Consider the following 22,772-nt stretch of genomic DNA (forward strand, 5'->3'; position numbering starts at 1 on the left):
GGTAAGGGAGGCTCTGAGAACCTCTCTGTCATCGCAGTACCCAAAGAGATGCCAGTGAAGAGAAAGAGCTTCCTCCCTCCAAGGCCACAGAGTCAGGAGGAAGCAGGAAGAGTAAGGGGCATGTGTGAGAAGCCTCCCTGGCAGGGAGCACAACTCAGCAGGAGAGCATTTGTCGAGCATGGGTTTGGTCCTTGGCAATGGGAAAAAAAAATGTTTATTTTAAAATTTTAAAATGACAGCCCTCTGTAGAGATTTGCTGCGCGTCATCGTTAACTGACACTCCTCCCCACAAGATGTGAAGTCCACTGAGGAGGAGAGACCAACCTGCTGTGGAACTGGAGATAGCCAGACGGACTGCTGTTCCAGTAGTGCCTCTAGGTAGGAAGCCTCTCTCCCATCTCCTGGGAGAGCTGGGAGCTGCACTGGGATTTGTGTGCACCCCTCCTCATGACCCAGCGGAGAAGCAAAGTGGCATTTACCCACACAGCAGGCGACCGTCACCACTGAATCAGTTTCCAGATCTCCTGACCCTGACCTACCCAGAGTCCCTCTCCTCCCCGCTTCTGTCATTCTCTGAGATCCTTCCTCACTGCACCCCAGAAATACCCTTCACAGAAAGGGAGCAAAATGACTGTGTCTGAGAGTCCCCAGGTGACATTTCACCTTGTCTAGAGAAGTCTTTGCTTATCATAATGAGAGGCAGAGGAAACCTCCTGCATCCAGTGAGGAAGCCAAGAATGCTACAAAGTAAAATGTCCTGGTAGAGCTCAGGGACAGTCGCCCACCCCAAAGGACTGAGACAGAACACCTCAGTTATAATACTGACCATCCCACAAGACTCTGCCTTGAGTTTTTGTCCCCAAAAGCCTGATTTCTCCAGACCAGGTAGGAGGTGTCTTTGCCTATTGAAAATACCCAGGAGGCCGGTGGGGTCCTGAGACCCTGGCAGAGGCACCGGGCATAGGCAGCATTTTGGAGAGACTGAGGCGCGGGCTTGATTCGCTGCAATTAGTTTATTGGGAACACAAAGTGAGACAAAGGCAAGAGAGCAGGCAGCTGAGGCCCTGGTTTGTGGGGGGGAGGGGCTGCTGCCAGGCAGACCCAGAAGAAGATGCTCCGGGTCACGTGATCTCTTGCGGAGTGACAGGAAAGCCAGCAACCACGTAGGTCCCTGTCTCCATGCCTAGGCACAAGTGTGCTAGGGGCCCGAGTAAAGTCTGACAAAGAGGATCCTGGGGCAGCAGATCACTCCGAGATCCTAAGACCAATGAATCCAGGGGGAAAAAAAGGCAGAAAGGGAAAGAAAAGCAAGAATTCTGGGAACAAGTTGCTAGGGAAAGCTACAGAAGGAGATAAAGGCACCGAGGCCACTGTCCCGTGTGCCCTCGCAATGGGCAGGGTGTGGCAGTAGCTTGCAGCTTTGTGTCCTCCTAGCACTTCTTACAGCCTCCACTGCAGGCGCCTGCCCCGGCGCAGGGGGCGCAGGCATTAGGGGTGCCCACCACCACGTTGCCGCTGCAGGGGGCGCTGCACACCCTGGTGTTGACAGCAGGGGCAGTACCTGAGACGCAGAGATCGCCACAGACGACGCCACCGCGGGAGCTGCTCACGCCTGAAAGCCAGGAGAACAGGTAGACCTTGTCAGGCACCGCCACTGCCAAGAGGCTCTGCAGCAAGCTCAAGTGTTCCCACCCCAAAGGCGCGCACCACCCCGCAGGAAAGAGAGGGAGGCTGGAATTACTTACACACATTCACGGAGCCAACACCCTCACACAACCTGTGGGAGAGGAAAGGGAGACATTAGACCACCAAAAGCGTGTAACCGGAGCCATCTTGGGTCCTTCTAGGCTCTCGCCCTGGGGAAAGGGTGCATGAGAGAAACTGAGAAGCCCGGAGCTGGGGTCGCCCTGAGGAGTACCCTGTGAGTTCTGAAGGCAAGGTGTGCCCTGTATCACCCCCTGCTTATTCTGCGCACCCCAGTGTGTTCTGGGTCTTCTCCCAGAATAATCCAACTGCTCTCCTGGGGACTAAGACACCCTAGACACACGTGCTGAAGCACTGGCTGCTGTTGCACTGTCAGTTTTGAGCTGTAAGTGAATGAGGGAAGCAGGTGTAAACTTCTAAACCCCATCTGATTGTCATTGTGACAATATGGTTCCAAGGGAAACCAGAATCTTTTGCCCTTGTGTCTGAAGACAGCAACTGTCTTCATAAATGACTCCAGATGGAGAGATGAGAGTGTAGAACCTTAGATGCAGCTTGGAAGATGCCTATAGCAGTCCCCTCACTGGGTACCCACAGAGGAAATGGCCAGTGACAGCTCAGGGTTAGGACTCCAGCACTTCCTGCCCTGTGTTTCTTTTCCACTTGACATTATTTTCCAGAAGGTAACCAAGCAGAGTTGACCACAACACACGAAGACAGAGGCTGACAAGCTCCGAACAGACACCCTGCCCCTGCCTCCCTCTCCCTCTGTGTGGTGGAAAAGCTGAGGTCCTCTCTCTCTCTCTCTCTCTCTCTCTCTCTCTCTCCCCACCTTCCCGATTCCCAGGTCCCATCACCAGGTACCTCCAGGCTTCCCAAGCTACCTCACTGTGCTGGGATCTCTCAATGGGATCACATGCCAAGTCTGTGTCCCAATCTCCCCAGTAAATATGTGCCACCCTGGAAGCTGGCTATATACAAAAAGAGGTTCCGCCACACCCAAACACCTGAGTGTGAAACAGGAGGACTTGGGGAGTGAGGGGCCTTCCACCACAGGAAGGCTGAACAGCAAGAGGGGCCTCCACCAGTACCCAAGTCTGAATAGTAAAACAAAGTTCCAAGAGAGAACTAGTCTCTGCTGCCCTCTAGTTCAGTCCAAACTGCAATGGGAGGGCACTTTATAGCACTTGTTAGTTACCATCATACTAGCTACAGGGGTCATGGACTCTGCTGTCAGAAGATGCTATTATGAGATAAATCTCAATTTCCAAGGTTGGAGCAGACCTGGCCAGGGACAGCTAAGACAAGAAGATGAAGCCCTGAGAATAAAAGCAGAGCATGATGGGAAAAAAGGAAAGTGGACCCTAGCTTTGAATACCAGCTAAACCTTAAGAGGGCAAAACTCAGTTATCTCCCTATAGGCATCCTTAGAGGCCAGGAGGAATGAGATGGAATTAGGTTAAAGGTTTGATCAAGGTTAAAGGACTTACACAGATTTCCTATCCACGTGCGGGACCGTGAAGTGAAGAAGCAAAGATGAACCGGTACCCGTGGGGATGGGCTCCAATGTGAGGACCCAAGAAGGGTTGGGAAAGTGAAAAGTTACAGGACCCACCTCTGCTCCTCGCCCTCCAGCAGGCGCCTGTAGGTGGCGATCTCGATGTCCAGCCCCAGCTTGGAGTTCATCACCTCCTGGTACTCCTTGAGCAGGCAGGCCATGTCCTGCTTGGCCTTCTGCAGGGCCTCCTCCAGTCCTGCCAGCTTGCAGCGGGCATCAGCGAGGGCGGCCTCTCCCTGCTGCTCAGACTGGGTCACAGCAGCCTCCAGCTTGGTGTTCTGGGGACACAGAAGAAAGCAGGATAGCCAAGGGCCCCTGGGTCTCACTGTCCATCATCAGCACACTATCCAGTCTTTCCCACCACTTGGGAGCATTCTAGAAGCAGCCTCTAGCCTTGTTCACATGGGTCAGCCTGAGTGAGTAGGATCAGGAAAGCCAGCTGTGCAAATAGGTGGGAGACTAACTGGGAAGCTGCAAGCAGGGCACAGGCCGGCTGTGGCACTGAGCAGGCATCCGGCCTCTCTGGTCTCAGAGCAGCTGAACCTTCCATACCTGGCACTTGGCATTCTCGATCTCAGCCGTCAGCCTCTGGATGATCCTGTTCAGTTCATTGATCTCCTCTCTGGTGCGGCGCAGGGTCTCCCCATGCCGGATCACTGTGGCCTTCATCTCCTCACACTGGGGGTGGGGGAGAAGCAGAGATGCCCATGAGGCCCAGGATGCACCATCGACCCAGGGAGCACACAGCCACAGAGTGTGCAAGATGCGCAGTGGTCAGGCTGGGCTGCCTCCTCAGCCCAGAGCCATGTGCAATCTTCCTGTGATTCCCGGTGTGCAAGAAGCCCTTTCTGATAGATCCTGGGGTCCTTCCCACTGTCTCATCTAAGGACAGATGTCCTCTCACCTTGGTGCGGTACCAGGACTCGGCCTCAGCGCGGCTGCGGGTGGCAATGTCATCGTACTGAGCCTTGATCTCAGCTATGACGCAGTCCATATTCAGGTCCCGGCTGTTGTCCATCTTGACGATGACGGAGGTGTCTGAGATGTGGGCGTGGAGGATGCGGATCTCCTGCGGGAGGAGGGAGACAGCAGTCAAAAGCTTCTTGAAAATTCAGTCTAACCCCACATGCCTCTGCCAACCTCTCAGAGCTCCCGTGGTCCACACAGGACCTCGCAGTCATGGAAGGACTGTATGCAGGCTACTTGGGCTTCTACCTGGGTATTGTTGCCCTCACCTCCTCGTACAGTCGCCTCAGGAAGTCGATCTCCTGGGTCAACGCCTCTGTGTTAGCCTCCAGGTCTGACTTGCGCAGGTAGGCACAGTCCACGTCCTGAGAAAGAGGGAGGTGTGAGCCTGACTCACTCAGCTAACTGTGTCCTAAACTCCTGTCTCTTCATCTATACCAGGAAGCACAGTGGAGAAGGATCCCTGTGTGCAAGTCATCTCTTCCTCAACTTCCCAGCATGCACTTGACAGTTCCTCAGATTTGGATACTCTCTGGATCTCAGAATCCAAAACATCTTCCCTCTTCTTGTTCTTTGGTTCTGTTCTGTTCTGTTTTGTTCTAAAAAGCTTCCCAGTAGGCTCTCAGATCTTCCAACTGAACCAGCAGTGCTTCAAGGGGTCAGCTGGACACCGTTAGCAGCCCTCTCAACCCTTATACACTGTCTTGGACCCTAGCTTTCTGACCAGACATGTAGAATAGATGCAGACCACACCACGTTCAATGAACAGAATGAAACCCTGTGGCTCCTGGAATTCTGACCATAGACCCCAGAATGAAGGAAAGACTCATCAAGGTTAATACAGCCAAGGTCCTTCATCAGAGCAGAAGGTTCCAGTAGACTTTCCAAACTGGTTCATGGCCCTATGGGGTTAGAATTGCTGACTCTCTAGATGCCATCCTTCTAAATGTCTGCTGCCCTTACAAAAGCCCTTTGTCACAGCCCTGGGTCTGGCATTCATTTATTGGGCCATCTCTCTGAGAATTTTTCTATTTTGGTGTAAAAGGTCAAAATTCCTGAAGGTTAAGCCTTGTGTGAGGGACACACTCAAACACAATGTGTCCCTCAGGTGTGTTGCTCCGCCTCCCGCCACCTGCTACTTGCCTTCTTCAGAGCCACAAACTCATTCTCAGCTGTAGCTCTCAGAGAAACTTCCTCCTCATACCTAGGACAGAGAGAGGGGGTTAGATGGGGTGAGGAGATGCGCACTCCTTGCAGGGAGCTCAGGGAAGAGCCTTCCGAGCTCTTGGCCCTGCAAGGTCTTCTGGAGGAACCTGGGCTCTCTGGTAGTGGAGGAAGGCTGTAAGGAAACTTCCAGTGCTGTTCTGAAGACAACACAAAAAGGAGATGAAGATTTGACCCCAACTTCATCTGGGAGCAGACACCATGGGGTCTGGGGGACAAGCAGCTCCAACTGCTCCCCATTTGCATGTCAATCCTAGCCCAGCTGCTGAACAGGCCCAGACCCCAGGGCTGCGCACCCAAGGCAGTGAGACAGACAGTGTGCTTCATGGCCCTCCTGCTTTCCTGAGAGAATCTGTTCAGGGGCCACAGTGCAGAGAATCAAAGCGAGACGGAGCTGGGACCAGGGCTGTGTCTGTCCTCCCCATAGAAGGCAGAGCTCTTAGTCTCAGTCTGCAGAGGGAATACTAAGGCAGAAATTGTCTACTCTGACACTGAGTTCCCTCCAAGGATTTCACAGGCAGCAGGATCCTACGATGACGTCAGCCTGGCTACACTCCCATGCCCTGGGCTTTCATAGAAGGCACATCCTATACCAGCACCAGAGCAGGACATTCTCACCTCTTCTTGTAGCCCTCCATGGCCTCCTGCGCATGGTTGAGCTCAGCAGCCAGCCTCCCGCTGTCGGCCTCCACACACTCAGCCTCCCGCCTCAGCGTCTCGATGTAGCCCTCGAACAGAGGCTCCATGTTGCTCTCACAGCACTTGCGGTTCTGGTAGAACTGCCACTTGGTCTCCAGCAGCTTGTTCTGCTGCTCCAGGAAGCGCACCTGCGGTGAGGGGGAGAAGGGGTTCAGGGGCAGATCTGGGCTGATGGTGCAGAGGAAGAACAGGGGCTCTGGGAAGGAGCCTGAGTCTTCTCCACTCCCTTATCTTGGCCCTGCCTGGCTTTCCCACTGGGACAGGGCACAAGGGACAGGGTCAGTGCCACACTCAGGAGTCCAGGTGGACACTTCAGTGTCCTATGCTGTGTTCAGTACATGCCTCCGAAGCTAGGAAGGCAGGAGTCCCCACAAGCAGAGCACACACATTCACATCAGGGACTGACAAGGAGCCAGGGAGATGGTGTCCCAGGCCATTCGGAGGCGCTCATTAGGAAGGCCTCTGCCCCTTCCTCCAGTAGTCTGTACCCTTCCTGTCAGCCCAAGTGCAGTCTCCCTCCTTGGGCTGCCCACAGCTCCATTCTGCAGTTCCTGTAGTCAGTCTGTGCCCAGGACAGCTTGTCCACTCCTCTTGGCCATAAACTCTGCTTTTAGGACTGACAGGTGAGCCCTGTGAACCCTCTCTTTTGAGACTAGAGGATCAGTATGAGAGGGCTTTCTGCCTCTCATTCCCCTCAGTGGCCAGCCTTGGCTGTAACATGCTGTGCTCCAGGAAGGGGCTGGCCCAGGCCACCCACCTTGTCGATGAAGGCCGCGAACTTGCTGTTGAGGCACTTGATCTGTTCCTTCTCCTCATGCTTCACGCACTGAGCGTTGGGGTCAATCTCCAGATTGAGGGGTGTGAGCAGACTCTCATTGACAGAGACTGAGGTGATGCAGGGGGGGCTGGGCCCGCAGATGCCCCCAGAGCGGTATCCAAAGCTGCGTCCACAGGAGCCAGAGCGGAAGGCCCCGCAGACGCTCTGGCTGCCGAAGCCCCCTGAGAGTCCGCGGTAGCAGGAGATGCCCCTGTAGGGAGCTGCAGAGATGCAGCATCGGCCGGGCCGGGGGCCACATGCCGAGGCGCAGCTGAAGGCGCGTCCACCACAGTAGGATCCACAAGTCATGATTATTTGGGGAGAAGGGTGACTGTGAGACTGGAGACGTCCAAGTGTAGGGTTCAGTGGACGTGAATTCAGGTGTTTACCTCTTTAGGTTTGTTGGCCTTTTATATATGTGGGGACCCTGACTGTGACCACGTGGTCTGAAGCAATTAGATGGCTTTATGAGCTTGGCTTGTTTAGCTGCCGTGGCTCCGCCTTAAACGTTCTAAATTGGTGGACCAATTGCAGGTGTTTATGGTCCTTTACCCTAAACTGTACAATTTCCTTCTTCAAAGGACCAGCTCACCTCCCCCATCCCCTTGCCCTATGCCCCACACAGAAAAGGAGGTGAAGAGACAGTGTAGGTGACTCAAGTTGCTAGGAAAATGAAAAGGGGCGGAGCTGTTGCTCCAATCAGGGACTGGAAAAATGGCGGCACCGCTGTCCGAGGTCCTGACCCAAGCAAGCTAGGAATGTGGATGGCATGGTGTGCTAGGTGAGATGCCCGTCCCCTCCTCCTGACCCCCCAACTCGGTAGTTCTTCTCCATGCCCCTTAAGGCTCCATATCTGAATAACCCCTAAGTTAGTCATCTTCTCCCTCCTCCATCTCTCTGTCCTGATGACCCTTATCAGGTTGTCCACAACCTCATAGGCTACATGTCTATGTTTACCTTCACCAACACACACACACACACACAGAGTGAGAGACAATCATTATTCCATCTTGGCTGTGTAGGGCCAAGGGAGTGTCTTCCCTCTATCTTCCCCAAGGCCAAAGTGTCCACTGGCTCACTGGACCCAGATAATCCCAACATTGTTGAGTCTCTGAGGTCTTCATTTCACCTCAGGTTCTTATGTCATCCATGGGGTGACCTTACTGTTGGTATCTACACAGTATTTGGCTCAGTATGCAAAATCCAGTAGGTGACATGAAGTGATCATGAAATCCCCAACTGCCAGTCGAGCCCCTGGACTTCCTGCTCTATAAACACCCCTCCTCCTCACACCATGAACTCCTTCACTTCCCCAGTGCCCTCTCACTTTGTAACATCAGCTTGCCAGTGGCTTTGACAGGCAATAAGACATAACTGTAGCAGCTAGTGTTGCCCATCCAGCATAGGCCTTGAACTCAGAAGAGCTGGGTAGAGCCAGAGGCACCGCCCTGACTACCTCTATATGACCCTGAAGCAGGTGCTTCAGTCTGCTGAAAACTGGCAGAGGTTTTGTCTCCCATGGCTGTCTCTGCAATCTGAAGGGGTGTGTACAGGCTCTGTAAACTCCAGAGCACAGTGTGGTAGGCTGTGCCCCAATCCTTGCCAGACACTCTAAGCAGTGTTTTCCCAGAGTTCATGTTGTTGCCCTCCAATGGGAATAGCCATCATTTTCAGTCACAGAACAGTCTAGAACAAAGCCAGTCAGAGTAGAACAGCATACATCATTGTTTTCCTTACGTCATGACTGTGCCCTGACCCTTTGGGTCATCCATGTGTGCCTGGTGTTTATTCTGTCATTACATACAATTATTCCTTCTGGAGCTGCAATTTTTAAAAAGCAGAAATACATGTTATACCAGTTGAGGACACAGATCGGGATTCCATAATACCTGGTTTTAAATCCAGGCTCCACCACGCTACTGGATAACTCCAGGCAGCTACTTAGCGTCTCTGAGCCTCCATTATGACTTGTAAGATGAGGATAATGCCCGACTCGTAAAGTTGTTGTAAGGATTAAAGAATTAATCTTCACTAAGTACTTGGGCCTGAGCCTGATCCACTCCAAGGGCACAAACAGATGTGGGCTTGTTGTTGTGCGGTTGCTGTTGTGGATGTGTTGACAGCTTTGGTGGGGTGAACTCACTCACCTCCCCAAACCACTTATGTTCAATTACCTGTAATGGGCATATCTTGAAAGAGTAGTAGGAGAAGTTAATAAAATAATACACAGATAATACTTAACGCAGCAGCTGACCCATAGAAAGTACTCAATTATTATTGGGAATACTATTGTTCTACCAAATGGGCCTATCCCAGGAGAAGAAAGGATCATGGCCTTTACTCTAATGTCCATCTCCTCTCCAGTCCAGTCCAACTGTCTCAAGAAAGATGTCCTCAAAAACCTTCATCTTGACCAATCCTTAGGCAGCAACTTTAACAGAAAGAAAAGCTCAGATGATTCCAACATCATCCATCAGAAAATCGTTCAAAGATTTGTGTTTTTCATTTGGTCTTAGAAGAGAATCAGAAATCCTTGCCCACACACAACCAAAATGCAGAGTTGTGTATTCCCAGTCCCAACTGACTCACTACAACAACCTCTGTCTGTAAGGCTCAGAGACCTTGAGGAAGAGGCGACAGAAAGATTTGAAAGAGCCAGGAGACTAGAAAGGTTGTTGGGAGACTATGCCTCCTAGAAATGTCAGAAGCTACATAAAGTCTCCCCAACAGGGGTGGCTAAACATGAGCTGGAAGATGACACAAGTAGACATGGGAAGAGATACAGAGGAAATCCCACAGGGCCTCAACCCTTGACAAAGAAATACAGGCAACTTAGGAGACCTGAGAGAGATTGGAAGGACCAGCAGCGGATGGTCCAATGTCAAATGGTCAGCCCTGACAGCATACATACAAGTAGCATATGATATGAAAAGGTCTTATGTATGTATTTAGGAATGTATATATATGCATATATATACATACACATATATACACATACATATATACATATTCTTATATACATATATACATTTACATATATATGTATAGATACACATGTGTACGTGTATATATATGTATACACACACACACACACATACATACACATATATCTAACAACAATTAAAGAAAAAGAGGCCATGAATTTGAAAATGAGCAAGGAGGTTCCTTTCTTTGAAAGGAAGAGAGAAAAGGGAAATGATGTAACTACATTACCTCAAAAGAAGGACTAGCACTGGTGAGACAGCTCAGTGGTTAAGAACACTGACTGCTTTTCCAGAGGTCATGAGTTCAAATCCCAGCAACCAACCAACCAAACAAACAAACAAAAAAACCCATGGGCCAGAACAAAAAAAAGAAGGATTATTTTGAAAAAAGAAATCCTTGATCATAAATTAAACAATGTCCAGCCTGTGTGTCTAGTTGGGTTTTTTTGTTGTTGTTGTTGTTTTTATTTTGTTTTTCTTCTGATCCCCAAAATCTCCTAATTGGGTAGTATCCAAAAATCCCATGGGACTGTTGGGGGGATGCTCTTGGAAATCTGTCCTAAGACAATAGAAGTGCGAAGAGGCAAGAGTAGGCCAGCCCTTGCTGCTGGATGGAAGCTGGGGTTGAGGAGGGGCCTCCTGGGGGAGGAAGAACCAATGGCCATACTTCTGACAGAAGGGACATTAACTCCTTTGTTTCAAGAAGCTTTATATCAAAGAAAACCCTTCTGGACAGGCCACCTTGCATGTGGAGACAGTGGGCCCAAGTGGTATGGCCTAGAGAGCAGTCTCTTCCTCCACCCTCTGTGGACAAGTGGGCCCCATGGCGACAGCAAATGAGACCATTTTCATCTCATGAAGTCTTATTCAAAGCTCACTTCAGTCCCTTCTGCTTCTGGGGAAAGAATTGGGTAGGTAGCAGAGATCAAATATACCTTGCATACTGGGACACATAGGGACTCTGAGATTGATATGCCCGGTCAGGTGAACCCCAAGCATGTGCTGACTCGGGAAGGGGACTCGGGTGAATGAAACCAGGACTCTGGCACTCTCACATGCTAAGGAAAACAGCCGCGGAGATGAGGAAGGTCAGAGTATGCAGAGAGCGTTTTTGCAGACATGTCAGGTACAGAGGAATACCTGATTGCACTGCCCTTCCAGGGAGGGCAGGGAGGCTCTCTGCGAAGGGGGGATGGGCTTTCACAAGGTAGAAGCAGAAGGTGACTCAGAGAGGACTTAGGAGGGAGACAGAACCAAGGATATCAGCCCAGAAAGGCTAAGGGTCCTTGAAAGAAGGATCGTGAAAGTCTATGATCAGAGACAGACAGACAGACAGACAGACAGAGACACAGAGACACAGAAGCAGAGAGAGACTGCCTTGCAGCAGAGGCCAAGGCTCTGGAAGCAGGCCTCCATCCTAGCCCCACTGGCAGACTCTCTTTGGTCAGAACACATTTCTCTTACTTCACGTCCTCAGGCCTCAGTGAACAGCATCACTCTTCCCACCCCACCCCTAGGAATGGCCACTTCCTGGTGACCCCACCCTATCTGACCACAAAGCTTTGTACAACTGGCCACCAAGCTTTGATGACCCCATTACTCAGTACTTAATGTGTAGCTGGTACTCACTGTATTCATTCAGCAGACATTTATTGAGCACCTACTGTGTGCCAAGCCTTTGGAATGTGTCCACAAACAAATTTTTTTGTATGTAGTAGTGTTTCAGGATGTGCCTCTCTGTTCGTGATCTGTGTGTGTGCCCAGCTTCGCTCTTAAAGCTAGAGGCTCACCAAGAGCAAAGATGAGTTCTCCTTCATCCTCCAGCCCAGAACCATGAGAGCACTGTGCAAAGAAAACCTTAAAGAAGGTTTTGAGGAGGAAGCGAGCATATGTGTTAGGTGCCTCGTGCAAACACTTCTAGTGTGCTGTCGATGATGGGCAGATGGGAATGCAAGGAGGCAAGCTCATTCCTTTCCTCAGGGTCCGGTGCACCAGCCCCTGGCTCACCTGACTCTCACCCTGAGCAGCTGTCTTCCCTCCCTGGTCTCCATGCTTCAGAGCGCTAGCCTCAAAGGAGACTGTAAGAATGCACAGGGCGGGGCTGCTGGTGCGCGTGCTCACAGGACAAAAACACTACCTGCTCTTATAGAGGATTCAGCATCCACAACTCTCCTTCCAAGGACTCTGACACCCTCTTCTGACCTCCATGGGCACCAGCCCTGAACAGGTGCACAGACACATGTGCAGGTAAAACACGCACACACATAACATAAAATTTTTAATGGATGAATTATACAAGGGTAAGCAAGATTTCCCAGTGGGTAAGGCTGCTGGCTGCAAAAGCAGAAGACCTGAGTTCAATCCCCAGGATCTGGATGGTGGGAGGAGAGAATGATCCCCACAGGTGTTTGCTCTGACCGCCACGAGTACACTGTAGTGTGTACACATGCATATATGCACGCACACGCGTGTGCACACACACACACAGACACACACACACACAGTCCATGTCTATTACTGTTAGATGGTACCTTTGTGAAATGAGCCTGCCTGGTACCAGGAGAGGTTCTTTTATAAGCTGGGGGAGTACAGAGTACACCCTGAACCTCTGCACACAACTCCAGCTTCAGAAGATGGGGAGAGGCGCCCCCAAGTCCTCCCTTCCACATATGGACTAGACCATGAGCTTAGCTGCGCGAAGATGTTCCTGACTCCCGCGTACAAGGAGCGCACTCCAAATGAAAACACCAGAGAGCATCACAGAACAGAAGCCAGACATGAAAGAAGACCTGGGGTGTGAGTCCATGTATGTAGAATTCAAAATCTGAAAAGCAGTGGTTCTAAAACTGTAAAAAGAAATGAGGAATAAATAATTTTAAGATCCAGGTGATGTAACACCTAGGCCAGAGGAAGGTAAAATCTCGGAAGAGTCATATAGCACATAGGAACTCTTTTTTTTTTTTTTTTTTTACCTTCAATCTTTTTTTAACAGTCTAGTCGTTAAACCCTTTCCAGTCTGCCCTCTGACAGTTCCTTACCCCATTTCTCCTCCCCCATCTCCAAGAGGATGTCCCCACACACACATAGGATGCCACCCCACCCTGCCAGGCCTCCCCACTCCCTGGGGCCTCAAATCTCTTGAGGGTTAGATGCATTTTCTCTCACTGAGGCCACAGCAGGCAATCCCCTGCTGTATCTGTGTCCCGGACCTCGAACCAGCTACTGTACACTGCCTGGTTGGAGGCTCGGTGTCTGAGAGGTCCCGGGGGTCCAGGTTAGTTCTTCCTATGGGGTTGCCCTCCTCCTAGGTTTTCCAGCCTTTCCCTAATCAAGCACAGGGGTCCCCAGCTTCGTCCGTTAGTTGGGTGTAAGAATTTGTGTCTGACTTGCAGAGCTTCTTGCTGGGCCCCTCAGAGGGCAGCCATGCTAGGCTCTTGTCTGCAAGCACCTGGAGCATCAGTCGTAGTGTCTGGCCTCGGGGCCTCCCCTTGAGATGGGTCCCAAGTTGGGCTGGTTACTAGACCTCCTTTCCCTCAATCTCTTCTCCATGTCTGTCCCTGCAGTTCTTTTAGACAGGAGCAATTCTGGGTCAGAGTTTTTGACTTTGGGATGGCAACCCCATCCCTCCACTTGATCCCTGTCTTTCTACTGGAGGTGGACTCTACAAGTTCCCTTTCCCCACTGTTGGGCATTTAATTTAAGGTCCCTCCCTTTGAGTCCTGAGAGTCTCTCATCTTCCAGGTCTCTGGTACATTCTAGAAGGTCCCCCCACCTCCCACCTCCCACCTCCCACCTCCCACCTCCCACCTCCCACCTCCCACCTCCCACCTCCCACCTCCCACCTCCCACCTCCCATGGTTGCCTGTTTCCATTCTTCCTTCCTGCTGGGCCTCAGAGCTTCACTCCTGTGGCCCCACCACCACCACCAATACCTGATCATGTTCCCCTTTTTCTCTCCCTGTCCCCTCTTCCACCCAGATCCCTCCCTCTCTCTGCCCCCTGTGATTGCTTTCTTTTCCCTCCCAAGTGGGGTTGAGGCATCCTTATGTGGGCCTTTCAAGGGCTTGTTAACCTTGAGTTCTATGGATTGTTTCCTGGGTGTTCTATCATTTTGGAGGCTAATATCCACTTATTAGTGAGTACATACCAGTGCATGTGAGCTCTTAAGGACTCCTGTCCATGTGTTTTATTCCTTACTATAGTGTTACATCATACCAGCTATAAATTCTCCTGCCTGTTGGTGTATTTCTCAATAAAAATGAAAATGATTTTAACTTCCATAGCCGCACTTTGTTGACTCTGTTAGAGCCACGATGTTAGGTCAGTGAGGTGGCTCGGCCGACCTCTGTGCCCCTCCCCTACTCTCTAACCCTTCTCTTGCCTCCCCACCTCAGTTTTCAGTGTCTCCCTGGAAGCAAACAAGCTAAATGCCCTGATAAGTGTTCAAAACTTAGCAGTGAATATTAGCCCCTGACGTCCAATGAAATGGTGTAACACCCGAGTGTCTTTGTATCTCATTCTAAATTGCTTCTTGGGGCTTGAAACTGGCTTAGCAAGAGATACGCATCAGTGATGGGCTCCTGCTTCCATGGCCTGTTTTAATGGCAGTTCCCCTGACAGAAAAGGCCATCTGTGAGGTGCTGCTTGACTCAGCGCATGCTCCAGGGACATCTGGCCAGTAGCTGGGGACACTGTTGTGGGCAGTGCCCAGAATGGTTTGTTTCAAAGAGCTCCCAACACGTTGGCCCAGCTCTCTGAAAGCATGACGTGGCAGCAGGTGCCACACCCACCTGGGTGACCAGATGGCCAGCATAGCCCGTGACCCCATATCTGTCCCGTCAATCTCTGAATGCAGATGCCAGAGCTCCACCCTGAGGTTTCCTCCTTCCTTCCCTTTCACCAAGTCCACCCCTTGCTCCTCCCTAAGATCTGCTTGCCTGGGCTCCCAGGGACTTCTCTGCTGCTGTGCTATCCACTGTGCCCTCCCAAGTGAGTTTTGTGGGATGCTCTATTGGAGTAGAAGTGGGTGGTGAACAGCTAGGGCACACTGATGAACCAAAACTAAGCAGTATGCAGGTAGCTAAAACTGGTGCCTTCCAGGGCCTTACCAGGGCTCACATCCATGAAGCACCTCTCAGCCACACGCCATCCCCATACTGCCCTGAGAGCACACACCCCACTGGCCCCTTCCATTCGACCTGTCTCAATCACCAGCTCTGCCATTTTCCTCCCTTCCACTGTCTAAGTTCATAGATATTCACCCAGCCAGCATTCTCTACCCTCTGGAACATTCCCAGACACTAGGAAATGGGGAGGTAGTCCTCATGTTTGTGGGGGCAAAGGCTTAGCACCTTCCATATTCACCACACGACAACTGGGAGACTTTGAGCAAATTATTCAACCTCTCTGAGCCTCCATTTCCTCTTCTGTAAAAACAAGAGGAATAGTGCATCCCTCAAATAGCTGGAGTATGAATTAGAGATTGTTTCTTGCTTATATTGATAAGCACACACAGAAGGTAGCCCATGATGATCACACAGTAGGTAGTCCATGATGAGCACACAGTAGGTAGCCCATGATGATCACACAGTAGGTAGCCCATGATGAGAGCACAGTAGGTAGCCCATGATGAGCACACAGTAGGCAGCCCATGATGATCACACAGTAGGTAGCCCATGATGAGCACACAGTAGGTAGCCCATGATGAGCACACAGTAGGTAGCCCATGATGATCACACAGTAGGTAGCCCATGATGAGAACACAGTAGGTAGCCCATGATGATCACACAGTAGGTAGCCCATGATGAGCACACAGTAGGTAGCCCATGATGAGCACACAGTAGGTAGCCCATGATGAGAACACAGTAGGTAGCCCATGATGATCACACAGTAGGTAGCCCATGATGAGCACACAGTAGTTAACCCATTATGAGCACACAGTAGGTAGCCCATGATGAGCACACAGTAGGTAACCCACACAAAGGAAAACACTCTTGTCAAAGTAAGGTGTATGCTCCCCTACAGAGTCCTCACTCCTTGTAAAGGGGTCAATGTTCTCAAGCAATCCAACTTCAGAGCCACAATCTGACATGGCATCCCTTCTGATGTGGTGCAGGAAGAAGTGCCCAAAATGTATTATGAATTATTCTGCCCAAAATGTTGACTGGAAATGAGCCAAGTCTCTAGCCCTGAACCATCTCAAAGAATTTTGTCAAGTGGTGACTGTTCCTCATCTGTGCCGGGTAACAAATAGGTTCCACTCACAAATAGGTAGTGAGGTCTTAAATGTCCACAGCAAAATCAGAGAGTCCAAGAGCCAACTGACTGAAGCTTCAGCTGCCACACACACCTGTGAGGTCCCTTAGGGAACGATCAGTCTAAAGCTCGGACCTCCCACACAGAGGGCATCAGGACAGGGGTAACAAGGTAAACGGTGAAACCTACTTTGAAACAATCCTCAGACAACTGAGGAAAGAGACCATGGAATGGATTGTAAGTGCTGTTCTGGATTCACTGTTGATTTCCTAGCATATTAAAACGGTACTGCCTGGGATGGAGAGATGGCTCAGTGGTTAAGAGCACTGACTGCTCTTCCGGAGCTCCTGGGTTCAATACCCAGCAACCACTCTGGTGGCTCACAACCATCCGTAATGAGATCTGAATGCCCTCTTCTGGGGTGTCTGAAGACAGCTGCAACTATTTTTATTTGTAGAAAAAAATCTTTTTCTACAAAAAGATTTATTTACTTATTTTAAAAAGGCACTGCCTATGTTTTTAAGAAATGTCTGTTGAAGGAGGCATGGTATTGTTCAGGGGCAGAGTCCTCGCTAGTCCACTCAAGACCCTGGGTTTCATTGTGGGGGAGAGATGGTGCTGAAGTACCTAAAGAGAATGTGCCAGACATTTTGTAAACTCCAGTCAGATTTTAGAGGACTGAAGAGACCAAATGCTTAGCCCTGCACTGGTGCTGCCACGTCAGGAAGAGCAGTGCTCAGCCGGCCTGGCTGCGGGGGACAGGATCTGCTCTGCTTTGCTCCTGGACCAAAACCTATGCCGTTGGGGTTGGTTCCCCAGCCTTGCGTGAGTCTCCTCCTCCCCACACACTGAACGCACGATTGATTGCATTGGCACCCCATTCCCAGCCCTCCTCTATGCACGGGTCCTTCCTGCTCTCCCCGAGTGCGCATGCCCAACCTCAGGCACTTTGAAGATGCAACTTGCTGAGCGCCCCAGGCACCTGCTGGCTTGCTTTACAAAGAGGAGGGTGCGGGCCACTCCACCATTAAAGCACATTCTAGAGAGGCTTGGACAAGGCTAACCGCCCAAGCCCATAAAGTCCAATTGCCTCAACCACCTTCTTAGCCAACCCCCTGAGAATCTGCCATAAATAGGACCCCGGCGCCTGGACCGGCACATTGGAGCTTCCATCAGGACTCCGGAGCTCCCATCCAGAACGCTGCAGCCCGTCTTCAGAAGCACAATGACCTGTGGATCAGGATTCTGCGGCCGCGCCTTCAGCTGCGCCTCAGCATGTGGCCCCCGGCCAGGCCGATGCTGCATCTCTGCAGCTCCCTACAGGGGCATCTCCTGCTACCGCGGACTCTCAGGGGGCTTCGGCAGCCAGAGCGTCTGCGGGGCCTTCCGCTCTGGCTCCTGTGGACGCAGCTTCGGATACCGCTCTGGGGGCATCTGCGGGCCCAGCCCCCCCTGCATCACCTCAGTCTCTGTCAATGAGAGCCTGCTCACACCCCTCAATCTGGAGATCGACCCCAATGCTCAGTGCGTGAAGCATGAGGAGAAGGAACAGATCAAGTGCCTCAACAGCAGGTTCGCGGCCTTCATCGACAAGGTGGGTGTGGCCTGGACACAGCGTGTTACAGCCAAGGCTGGGCACTGAGGGCAATGAGAGGCAGAAAGCCCTCTCATATTGAGCCTCTAATCTCAAAAGAGAGGGTTCACAGGGCTCACCTGTCAGTCCTAAAAGCAGAGTTTATGGCCAAGAGGAGTGGACAAGCTGTCCTGGGCACAGACTGACTACAGGAACTGCAGAATGGAGCTGTGGGCAGCCCAAGGAGGGAGGCTGCACTTGTGCTGACAGGAAGGGTACAGACTACTGGAGGAAGGGGCAGAGGCCTTCCTAATGAGCGCCTCCAAATGGCCTGGGACACCATCTCTCTGGCTCCTTGTCAGTCCCTGATGTGAATGTGTGTGCTCTGCTTGTGGGGACTCCTGCCTTCCTAGCTTCGGAGGCATGTACTGAACACAGCATAGGACACTGAAGTGTCCACCTGGACTCCTGAGTGTGGCACTGACCCTGTCCCTTGTGCCCTGTCCCAGTGGGAAAGCCAGGCAGGGCCAAGATGAGGGAGTGGAGGAGACTCAGGCTCCTTCCCAGAACCCCTGTTCTTTCTCTGCACCATCAGCCCAGATCTGCCCCTGAACCCCTTCTCCCCCTCACCGCAGGTGCGCTTCCTGGAGCAGCAGAACAAGCTGCTGGAGACCAAGTGGCAGTTCTACCAGAACCGCAAGTGCTGTGAGAGCAACATGGAGCCTCTGTTTGAGGGCTACATCGAGACGCTGAGGCGGGAGGCTGAGTGTGTGGAGGCCGACAGCGGAAGGCTGGCTGCTGAGCTCAACCATGCGCAGGAGGCCATGGAGGGCTACAAGAAGAGGTGAGGGCTCTGACTGAGGAGTTGGCTCAGGATTGTGCTTAGCTGGAAGCTCAAGGCACAGGAAGTAAGGCTGTTTCCAGGAAAGTGTGTGGCCCTCAGGGAAGGGCATTGCCTGACCCTGCCTACTGTCTATGGGATTTCTGTGTAGGCAGACGCCTGAAGGGGCCCTGTCTGTGGTTAGACTCGGTCTAACTCAGCTGCAGACAGTCTAGCCACTGGGCCAGCTCTCTTCTAGGGGAAGACACTCTAGGGAAATCTACCTGCTTCACTGTCCCATGAACTGTGGCAACCAAATAGATGCAGCCTAAGGCATTAGGAGAGCTAAGACCAGCCCCAGAAAGTCCACAGACTTAGGTGCTCAGTCCTACATCTCTAGGTCTTTCAGCAGCTGGGGTAAAACTGTAAGTGACAGAAAGCTAGGTCTACATGGCCAAGAATCCATGGTGTCCTCTTCCCACAAGACCTTGAGGCTGGGCCTCCATTCTCTCCTGAGGTGACCCTAGAGCAGAATGATCACAAGTCTCTCATGAGCTCTATACCCTAAGCTCAAATGCCCAGAGATCCCTAGATAACTCCAGATCCAACCAGAAAGTCCTTCACAGGGCTTGAAGGATCCGCTGCAAGGATCCTCCCTGCTCTCTCTGAAATGGAAATGGGGGTCAGTGACTAAACCCTCCCTGCCTGACCTCTCCTCTCTTCACATCAGGTATGAGGAGGAAGTTTCTCTGAGAGCTACAGCTGAGAATGAGTTTGTGTCTCTGAAGAAGGTGAGTGGCAGGCAGTGGGAAGCAGAGCAATGTGGACCCCCGAGGGGTGCACTTTGCAGAGAAACGGTGTTAACATCAGGGGTCCGGTGTGAACCTTTCCACGGAGGATGGGGAATTCCCTGGATGTGACATCAGCCCTGTGACAAAGGGCAAGTTGCCTGGAATGTCTACCCCGAGGCAGTGTGTAGCTACGCTAACCTCTGCTGCCTTATCCTGCTTCAGAGGCTCCGTGACAGGAATTCAAGGGAACCACTGGGCTTTGTTTTGTTCTCTGAACTATTGTGTGGTCTGCTTCCCACTCCACGAATCAAAAGCACAATCTGTTCAGTGCAACAGAGACAAGGATCACTGTTGGGGGGCGGGCAAGCTCTTGTGGCAGAACTCAGGAGCCCATCTGGGTGGCTTGCTGAAGCAGTACAGAATCAAAAGGAGACAAGTGTCAGGACCAAGCTGGGAAGCAGGGAGCATCTCCAAGCATGATGGTCTCCATATAAAAGAGCTACCAAGTACACGCTGAGAAGGCAAACAAAGATGGTTTGCGTATACAAACACGTGCATCTTTCTCCCTGTGCTGCATGGGATTGGCGGAAACAGGCTCACACCTCCCTCTTTCCCCAGGACGTGGACTGTGCCTACCTGTGCAAGTCAGACCTGGAGGCCAACGCAGAGGCGTTGACCCAGGAGATCGACTTCCTGAGGCGACTGTATGAGGAGGTGAGGGCAACAATACCCAGGTGGAAGCCCAACTAGCCTGCATACAGTCCTTCCATGACTGCGAGGTCCTGTGTGGACCACGGGAGCTCTGAGAGGTTGGCAGAGGCATGTGGGGTTAGACTGAATTTTCAAGAAGCTTTTGACTGCTGTCTCCCTCCTCCCACAGGAGATCCGCATCCTCCACGCCCACATCTCAGACACCTCTGTCATCGTCAAGATGGACAACAGCCGGGACCTGAACATGGACTGCGTCATAGCTGAGATCAAGGCTCAGTACGATGACATTGCCACCCGCAGCCGCGCTGAGGCCGAGTCCTGGTACCGCACCAAGGTGAGAGGACATCTGTCCTTAGATGAGACAGTGGGAAGGACCCCAGGATCTATCAGAAAGGGCTTCTTGCACACCGGTAATCACAGGAAGATTGCACACGGCTCTGGGCTGAGGAGGCAGCCCAGCCTGACCACCGTGCATCTTGCACACTGTGTGGCCGTGTACTCCCTGGGTCGATGGTGCATCCTGGGCCTCATGGGCATCTCTGCTTCTCCCCCACCCCCCAGTGTGAGGAGATGAAGGCCACAGTGATCCGGCATGGGGAGACCCTGCGCCGCACCAGAGAGGAGATCAATGAACTGAACAGGATCATCCAGAGGCACACAGCCGAGATCGAGAATGCCAAGTGCCAGGTATGGAAGGTTCAGCTGCTCTGAGGCCAGAGAGGCCGGATGCCTGCTCAGTGCCACAGCCGGCCTGTGCCCTGCTTGCAGCTTCCCAGTTAGTCTCCCACCTATTTGCACAGCTGGCTTTCCTGATCCTGCTCACTCAGGCTGACCCATGTGAACAAGGCGAGAGGCTGCTTCTAGAATGTTCCCAAGTGGTGGGAAAGACTGGATAGTGTGCTGATGATGGACAGTGAGACCCAGGGACCCTTGGCTATCCTGCTTTCTTCTGTGTCCCCAGAACACCAAGCTGGAGGCTGCTGTGACCCAGTCTGAGCAGCAGGGAGAGGCCGCCCTCACTGATGCCCGCTGCAAGCTGGCTGAGCTGGAGGCTGCCCTGCAGAAGGCCAAGCAGGACATGGCCTGCCTGCTCAAGGAGTACCAGGAGGTGATGAACTCCAAGCTGGGGCTGGACATCGAGATCGCCACCTACAGGCGCCTGCTGGAGGGCGAGGAGCAGAGGTGGGTCCCTCCCAGAGGAATCACACCCCATCTTAACCTTGACTGGCCAACAGCCAGACTTTGGGGGCGAAACTTTCATTGGTCTCTTTAAGGCTGTATTATAATGGACTGTATTCTGACCAACCGCTAAGGGAAAATTCTGAGGTGTGGAGCAAGGTTGGGGGAGGGGGCAGCGTTTGCTACTATGTTGTGAGTCATAAGTTTTTTCTTATCTCTCCCCAGACTGTGTGAAGGTGTAGGAGCTGTCAATGTCTGTAAGTATTGGGGATTTGGTATGGACAGATTTACTACCTGTGACAGCAGACAGTGTGAAAGGAGTTTAGATGAGAACTAAATGCAAAACAGCAGCTGCCCGTTACAGCAGCAGGAGGAATCTGAGGTCAGACTAGAAGACTATCTAGACCTTTATATCTAGATGAAACCAGATGCTTCATGGGAAGGGGTCTGGCTTTTAATCCCAGGGATTCGGGTTCAGGGAACAGGATCCTTAGGAAATCAGAAGGCTTTCCCCTGCCACCGCAGTGCTACCCCACCCATCACCACCCTATCACCCACCATAACTCCCCCTCCAGCCCCTGCTCTGACTCATTCTTTTGGATCTGCAGGTGTCAGCAGCTCCCGCGGAGGAGTCGTGTGTGGTGACCTGTGCGTTTCAGGATCGAGGCCGGTGACCGGCAGTGCCTGCAGCGCCCCCTGCAGTGGAAACTTGGCTGTGAACACAGGCCTGTGTGCGCCCTGTGGTTCGGCTGTGTCCTGTGGCCGGAAATGTTAAAAACTGCATTCCCATCCTGGCCTCGGCATAGCATTTTGCCCTGAGCCATTTCTGGCTGACCAATATTGGGACCTAGAACAAGGGGCCTAGCTACTTGCTTGCTTTGTAGCGACCCTCTCACTCTAGGCTCCTCTGGCCTCCCTGGATGACCCCCTTGCTCTCAGAAGCCATTTGGAGCTGCTGGGTGGGGAGTGTGGGAGCAGGGCTAGAATGCCACCTACTCTGCCTTAACTGCGAGCCAGCAGCTAGAGAGCCACAGTCCCCCCTCCCTCTAATCTCTGTCTTGATCTGTTTCCAATAAATTAATGTAGTCAACTCTGTACATTGTCTGGGTCTCTGTCAGCACTCTAAGGACCCAGGGTTCAAATCTGCGGCACATGAAATCGAGAGCGGAACTTCTAGGCCCTGCTCTACCCCTGGGCTCCCATCAACCTGTCTGAAGCCCACACTCGGCCCTCATGTGATGCAGTTTTGCCCACACTGCCTTAAAAGTCTATCTTCCGAGATAGAGAAAAACAGCAGGCAGAGATGAGCAATGGCTGGGGCGGGGCCTATCTCTTAGTTGCAGGACGCAGCCGCACTGTGGATCTAGTTGGGGGCGCAGCCGTATTGCGGATCTTGTGTTTTTCTCTACCTCGCATTTCACTGAGCCGCCACTGCCGTCCAGAAGACAGGCAGAGCTCTTTGTAATCACTGGACAATAAGCATCGCGTTCT

The 22,772-nt window shown here is 52.0% G+C and overlaps 2 protein-coding genes across 2 annotated transcripts; one reads left to right on the forward strand and one right to left on the reverse strand.

Annotated features, from left to right (window-relative positions):
* Positions 1-1,430: 1,430 nt before the first annotated feature.
* On the reverse strand, positions 1,431-7,277 carry LOC127667841 (keratin, type II cuticular Hb6). Its single transcript, XM_052161185.1, has 9 exons — positions 6,909-7,277; positions 6,071-6,279; positions 5,372-5,432; positions 4,498-4,593; positions 4,167-4,331; positions 3,815-3,940; positions 3,320-3,540; positions 1,746-1,777; positions 1,431-1,612 (listed from the first exon to the last, which is right to left on the reverse strand). Exons 1-9 carry the CDS (start codon positions 7,275-7,277, stop codon positions 1,431-1,433), a joined length of 1,461 nt encoding a protein of 486 aa, XP_052017145.1.
* Positions 7,278-17,432: 10,155 nt separating this feature from the next.
* Positions 17,433-22,056, forward strand: LOC127667842 (keratin, type II cuticular Hb1). The gene is made up of 9 exons (XM_052161186.1): positions 17,433-17,801; positions 18,416-18,624; positions 19,331-19,391; positions 20,010-20,105; positions 20,272-20,436; positions 20,664-20,789; positions 21,064-21,284; positions 21,507-21,538; positions 21,890-22,056. Exons 1-9 carry the CDS (start codon positions 17,433-17,435, stop codon positions 22,054-22,056), a joined length of 1,446 nt encoding a protein of 481 aa, XP_052017146.1.
* Positions 22,057-22,772: the final 716 nt, after the last annotated feature.

This window comes from Apodemus sylvaticus, chromosome 17 (assembly GCF_947179515.1).
Source record: "Apodemus sylvaticus chromosome 17, mApoSyl1.1, whole genome shotgun sequence".
Lineage (NCBI taxonomy): Eukaryota > Metazoa > Chordata > Mammalia > Rodentia > Muridae > Apodemus > Apodemus sylvaticus.

Excerpts from the sequence above, each read along its gene's own strand:
- LOC127667841 (XM_052161185.1), bottom strand. The coding sequence starts at position 7,277 with ATGACTTGTGGATCCTACTGTGGTGGACGCGCCTTCAGCTGCGCCTCG. Across the intron at positions 6,280-6,908 it reads TCGCGGCCTTCATCGACAAG|GTGCGCTTCCTGGAGCAGCA; the intron begins GTGGGTGGCCTG and ends CCCTCACCGCAG. Across the intron at positions 1,613-1,745 it reads TGTTGGCTCCGTGAATGTGT|GCGTGAGCAGCTCCCGCGGT; the intron begins GTAAGTAATTCC and ends CCTGGCTTTCAG.
- LOC127667842 (XM_052161186.1), top strand. The coding sequence starts at position 17,433 with ATGACCTGTGGATCAGGATTCTGCGGCCGCGCCTTCAGCTGCGCCTCA. Across the intron at positions 19,392-20,009 it reads AGTTTGTGTCTCTGAAGAAG|GACGTGGACTGTGCCTACCT; the intron begins GTGAGTGGCAGG and ends CTCTTTCCCCAG. Across the intron at positions 20,790-21,063 it reads TCGAGAATGCCAAGTGCCAG|AACACCAAGCTGGAGGCTGC; the intron begins GTATGGAAGGTT and ends CTGTGTCCCCAG.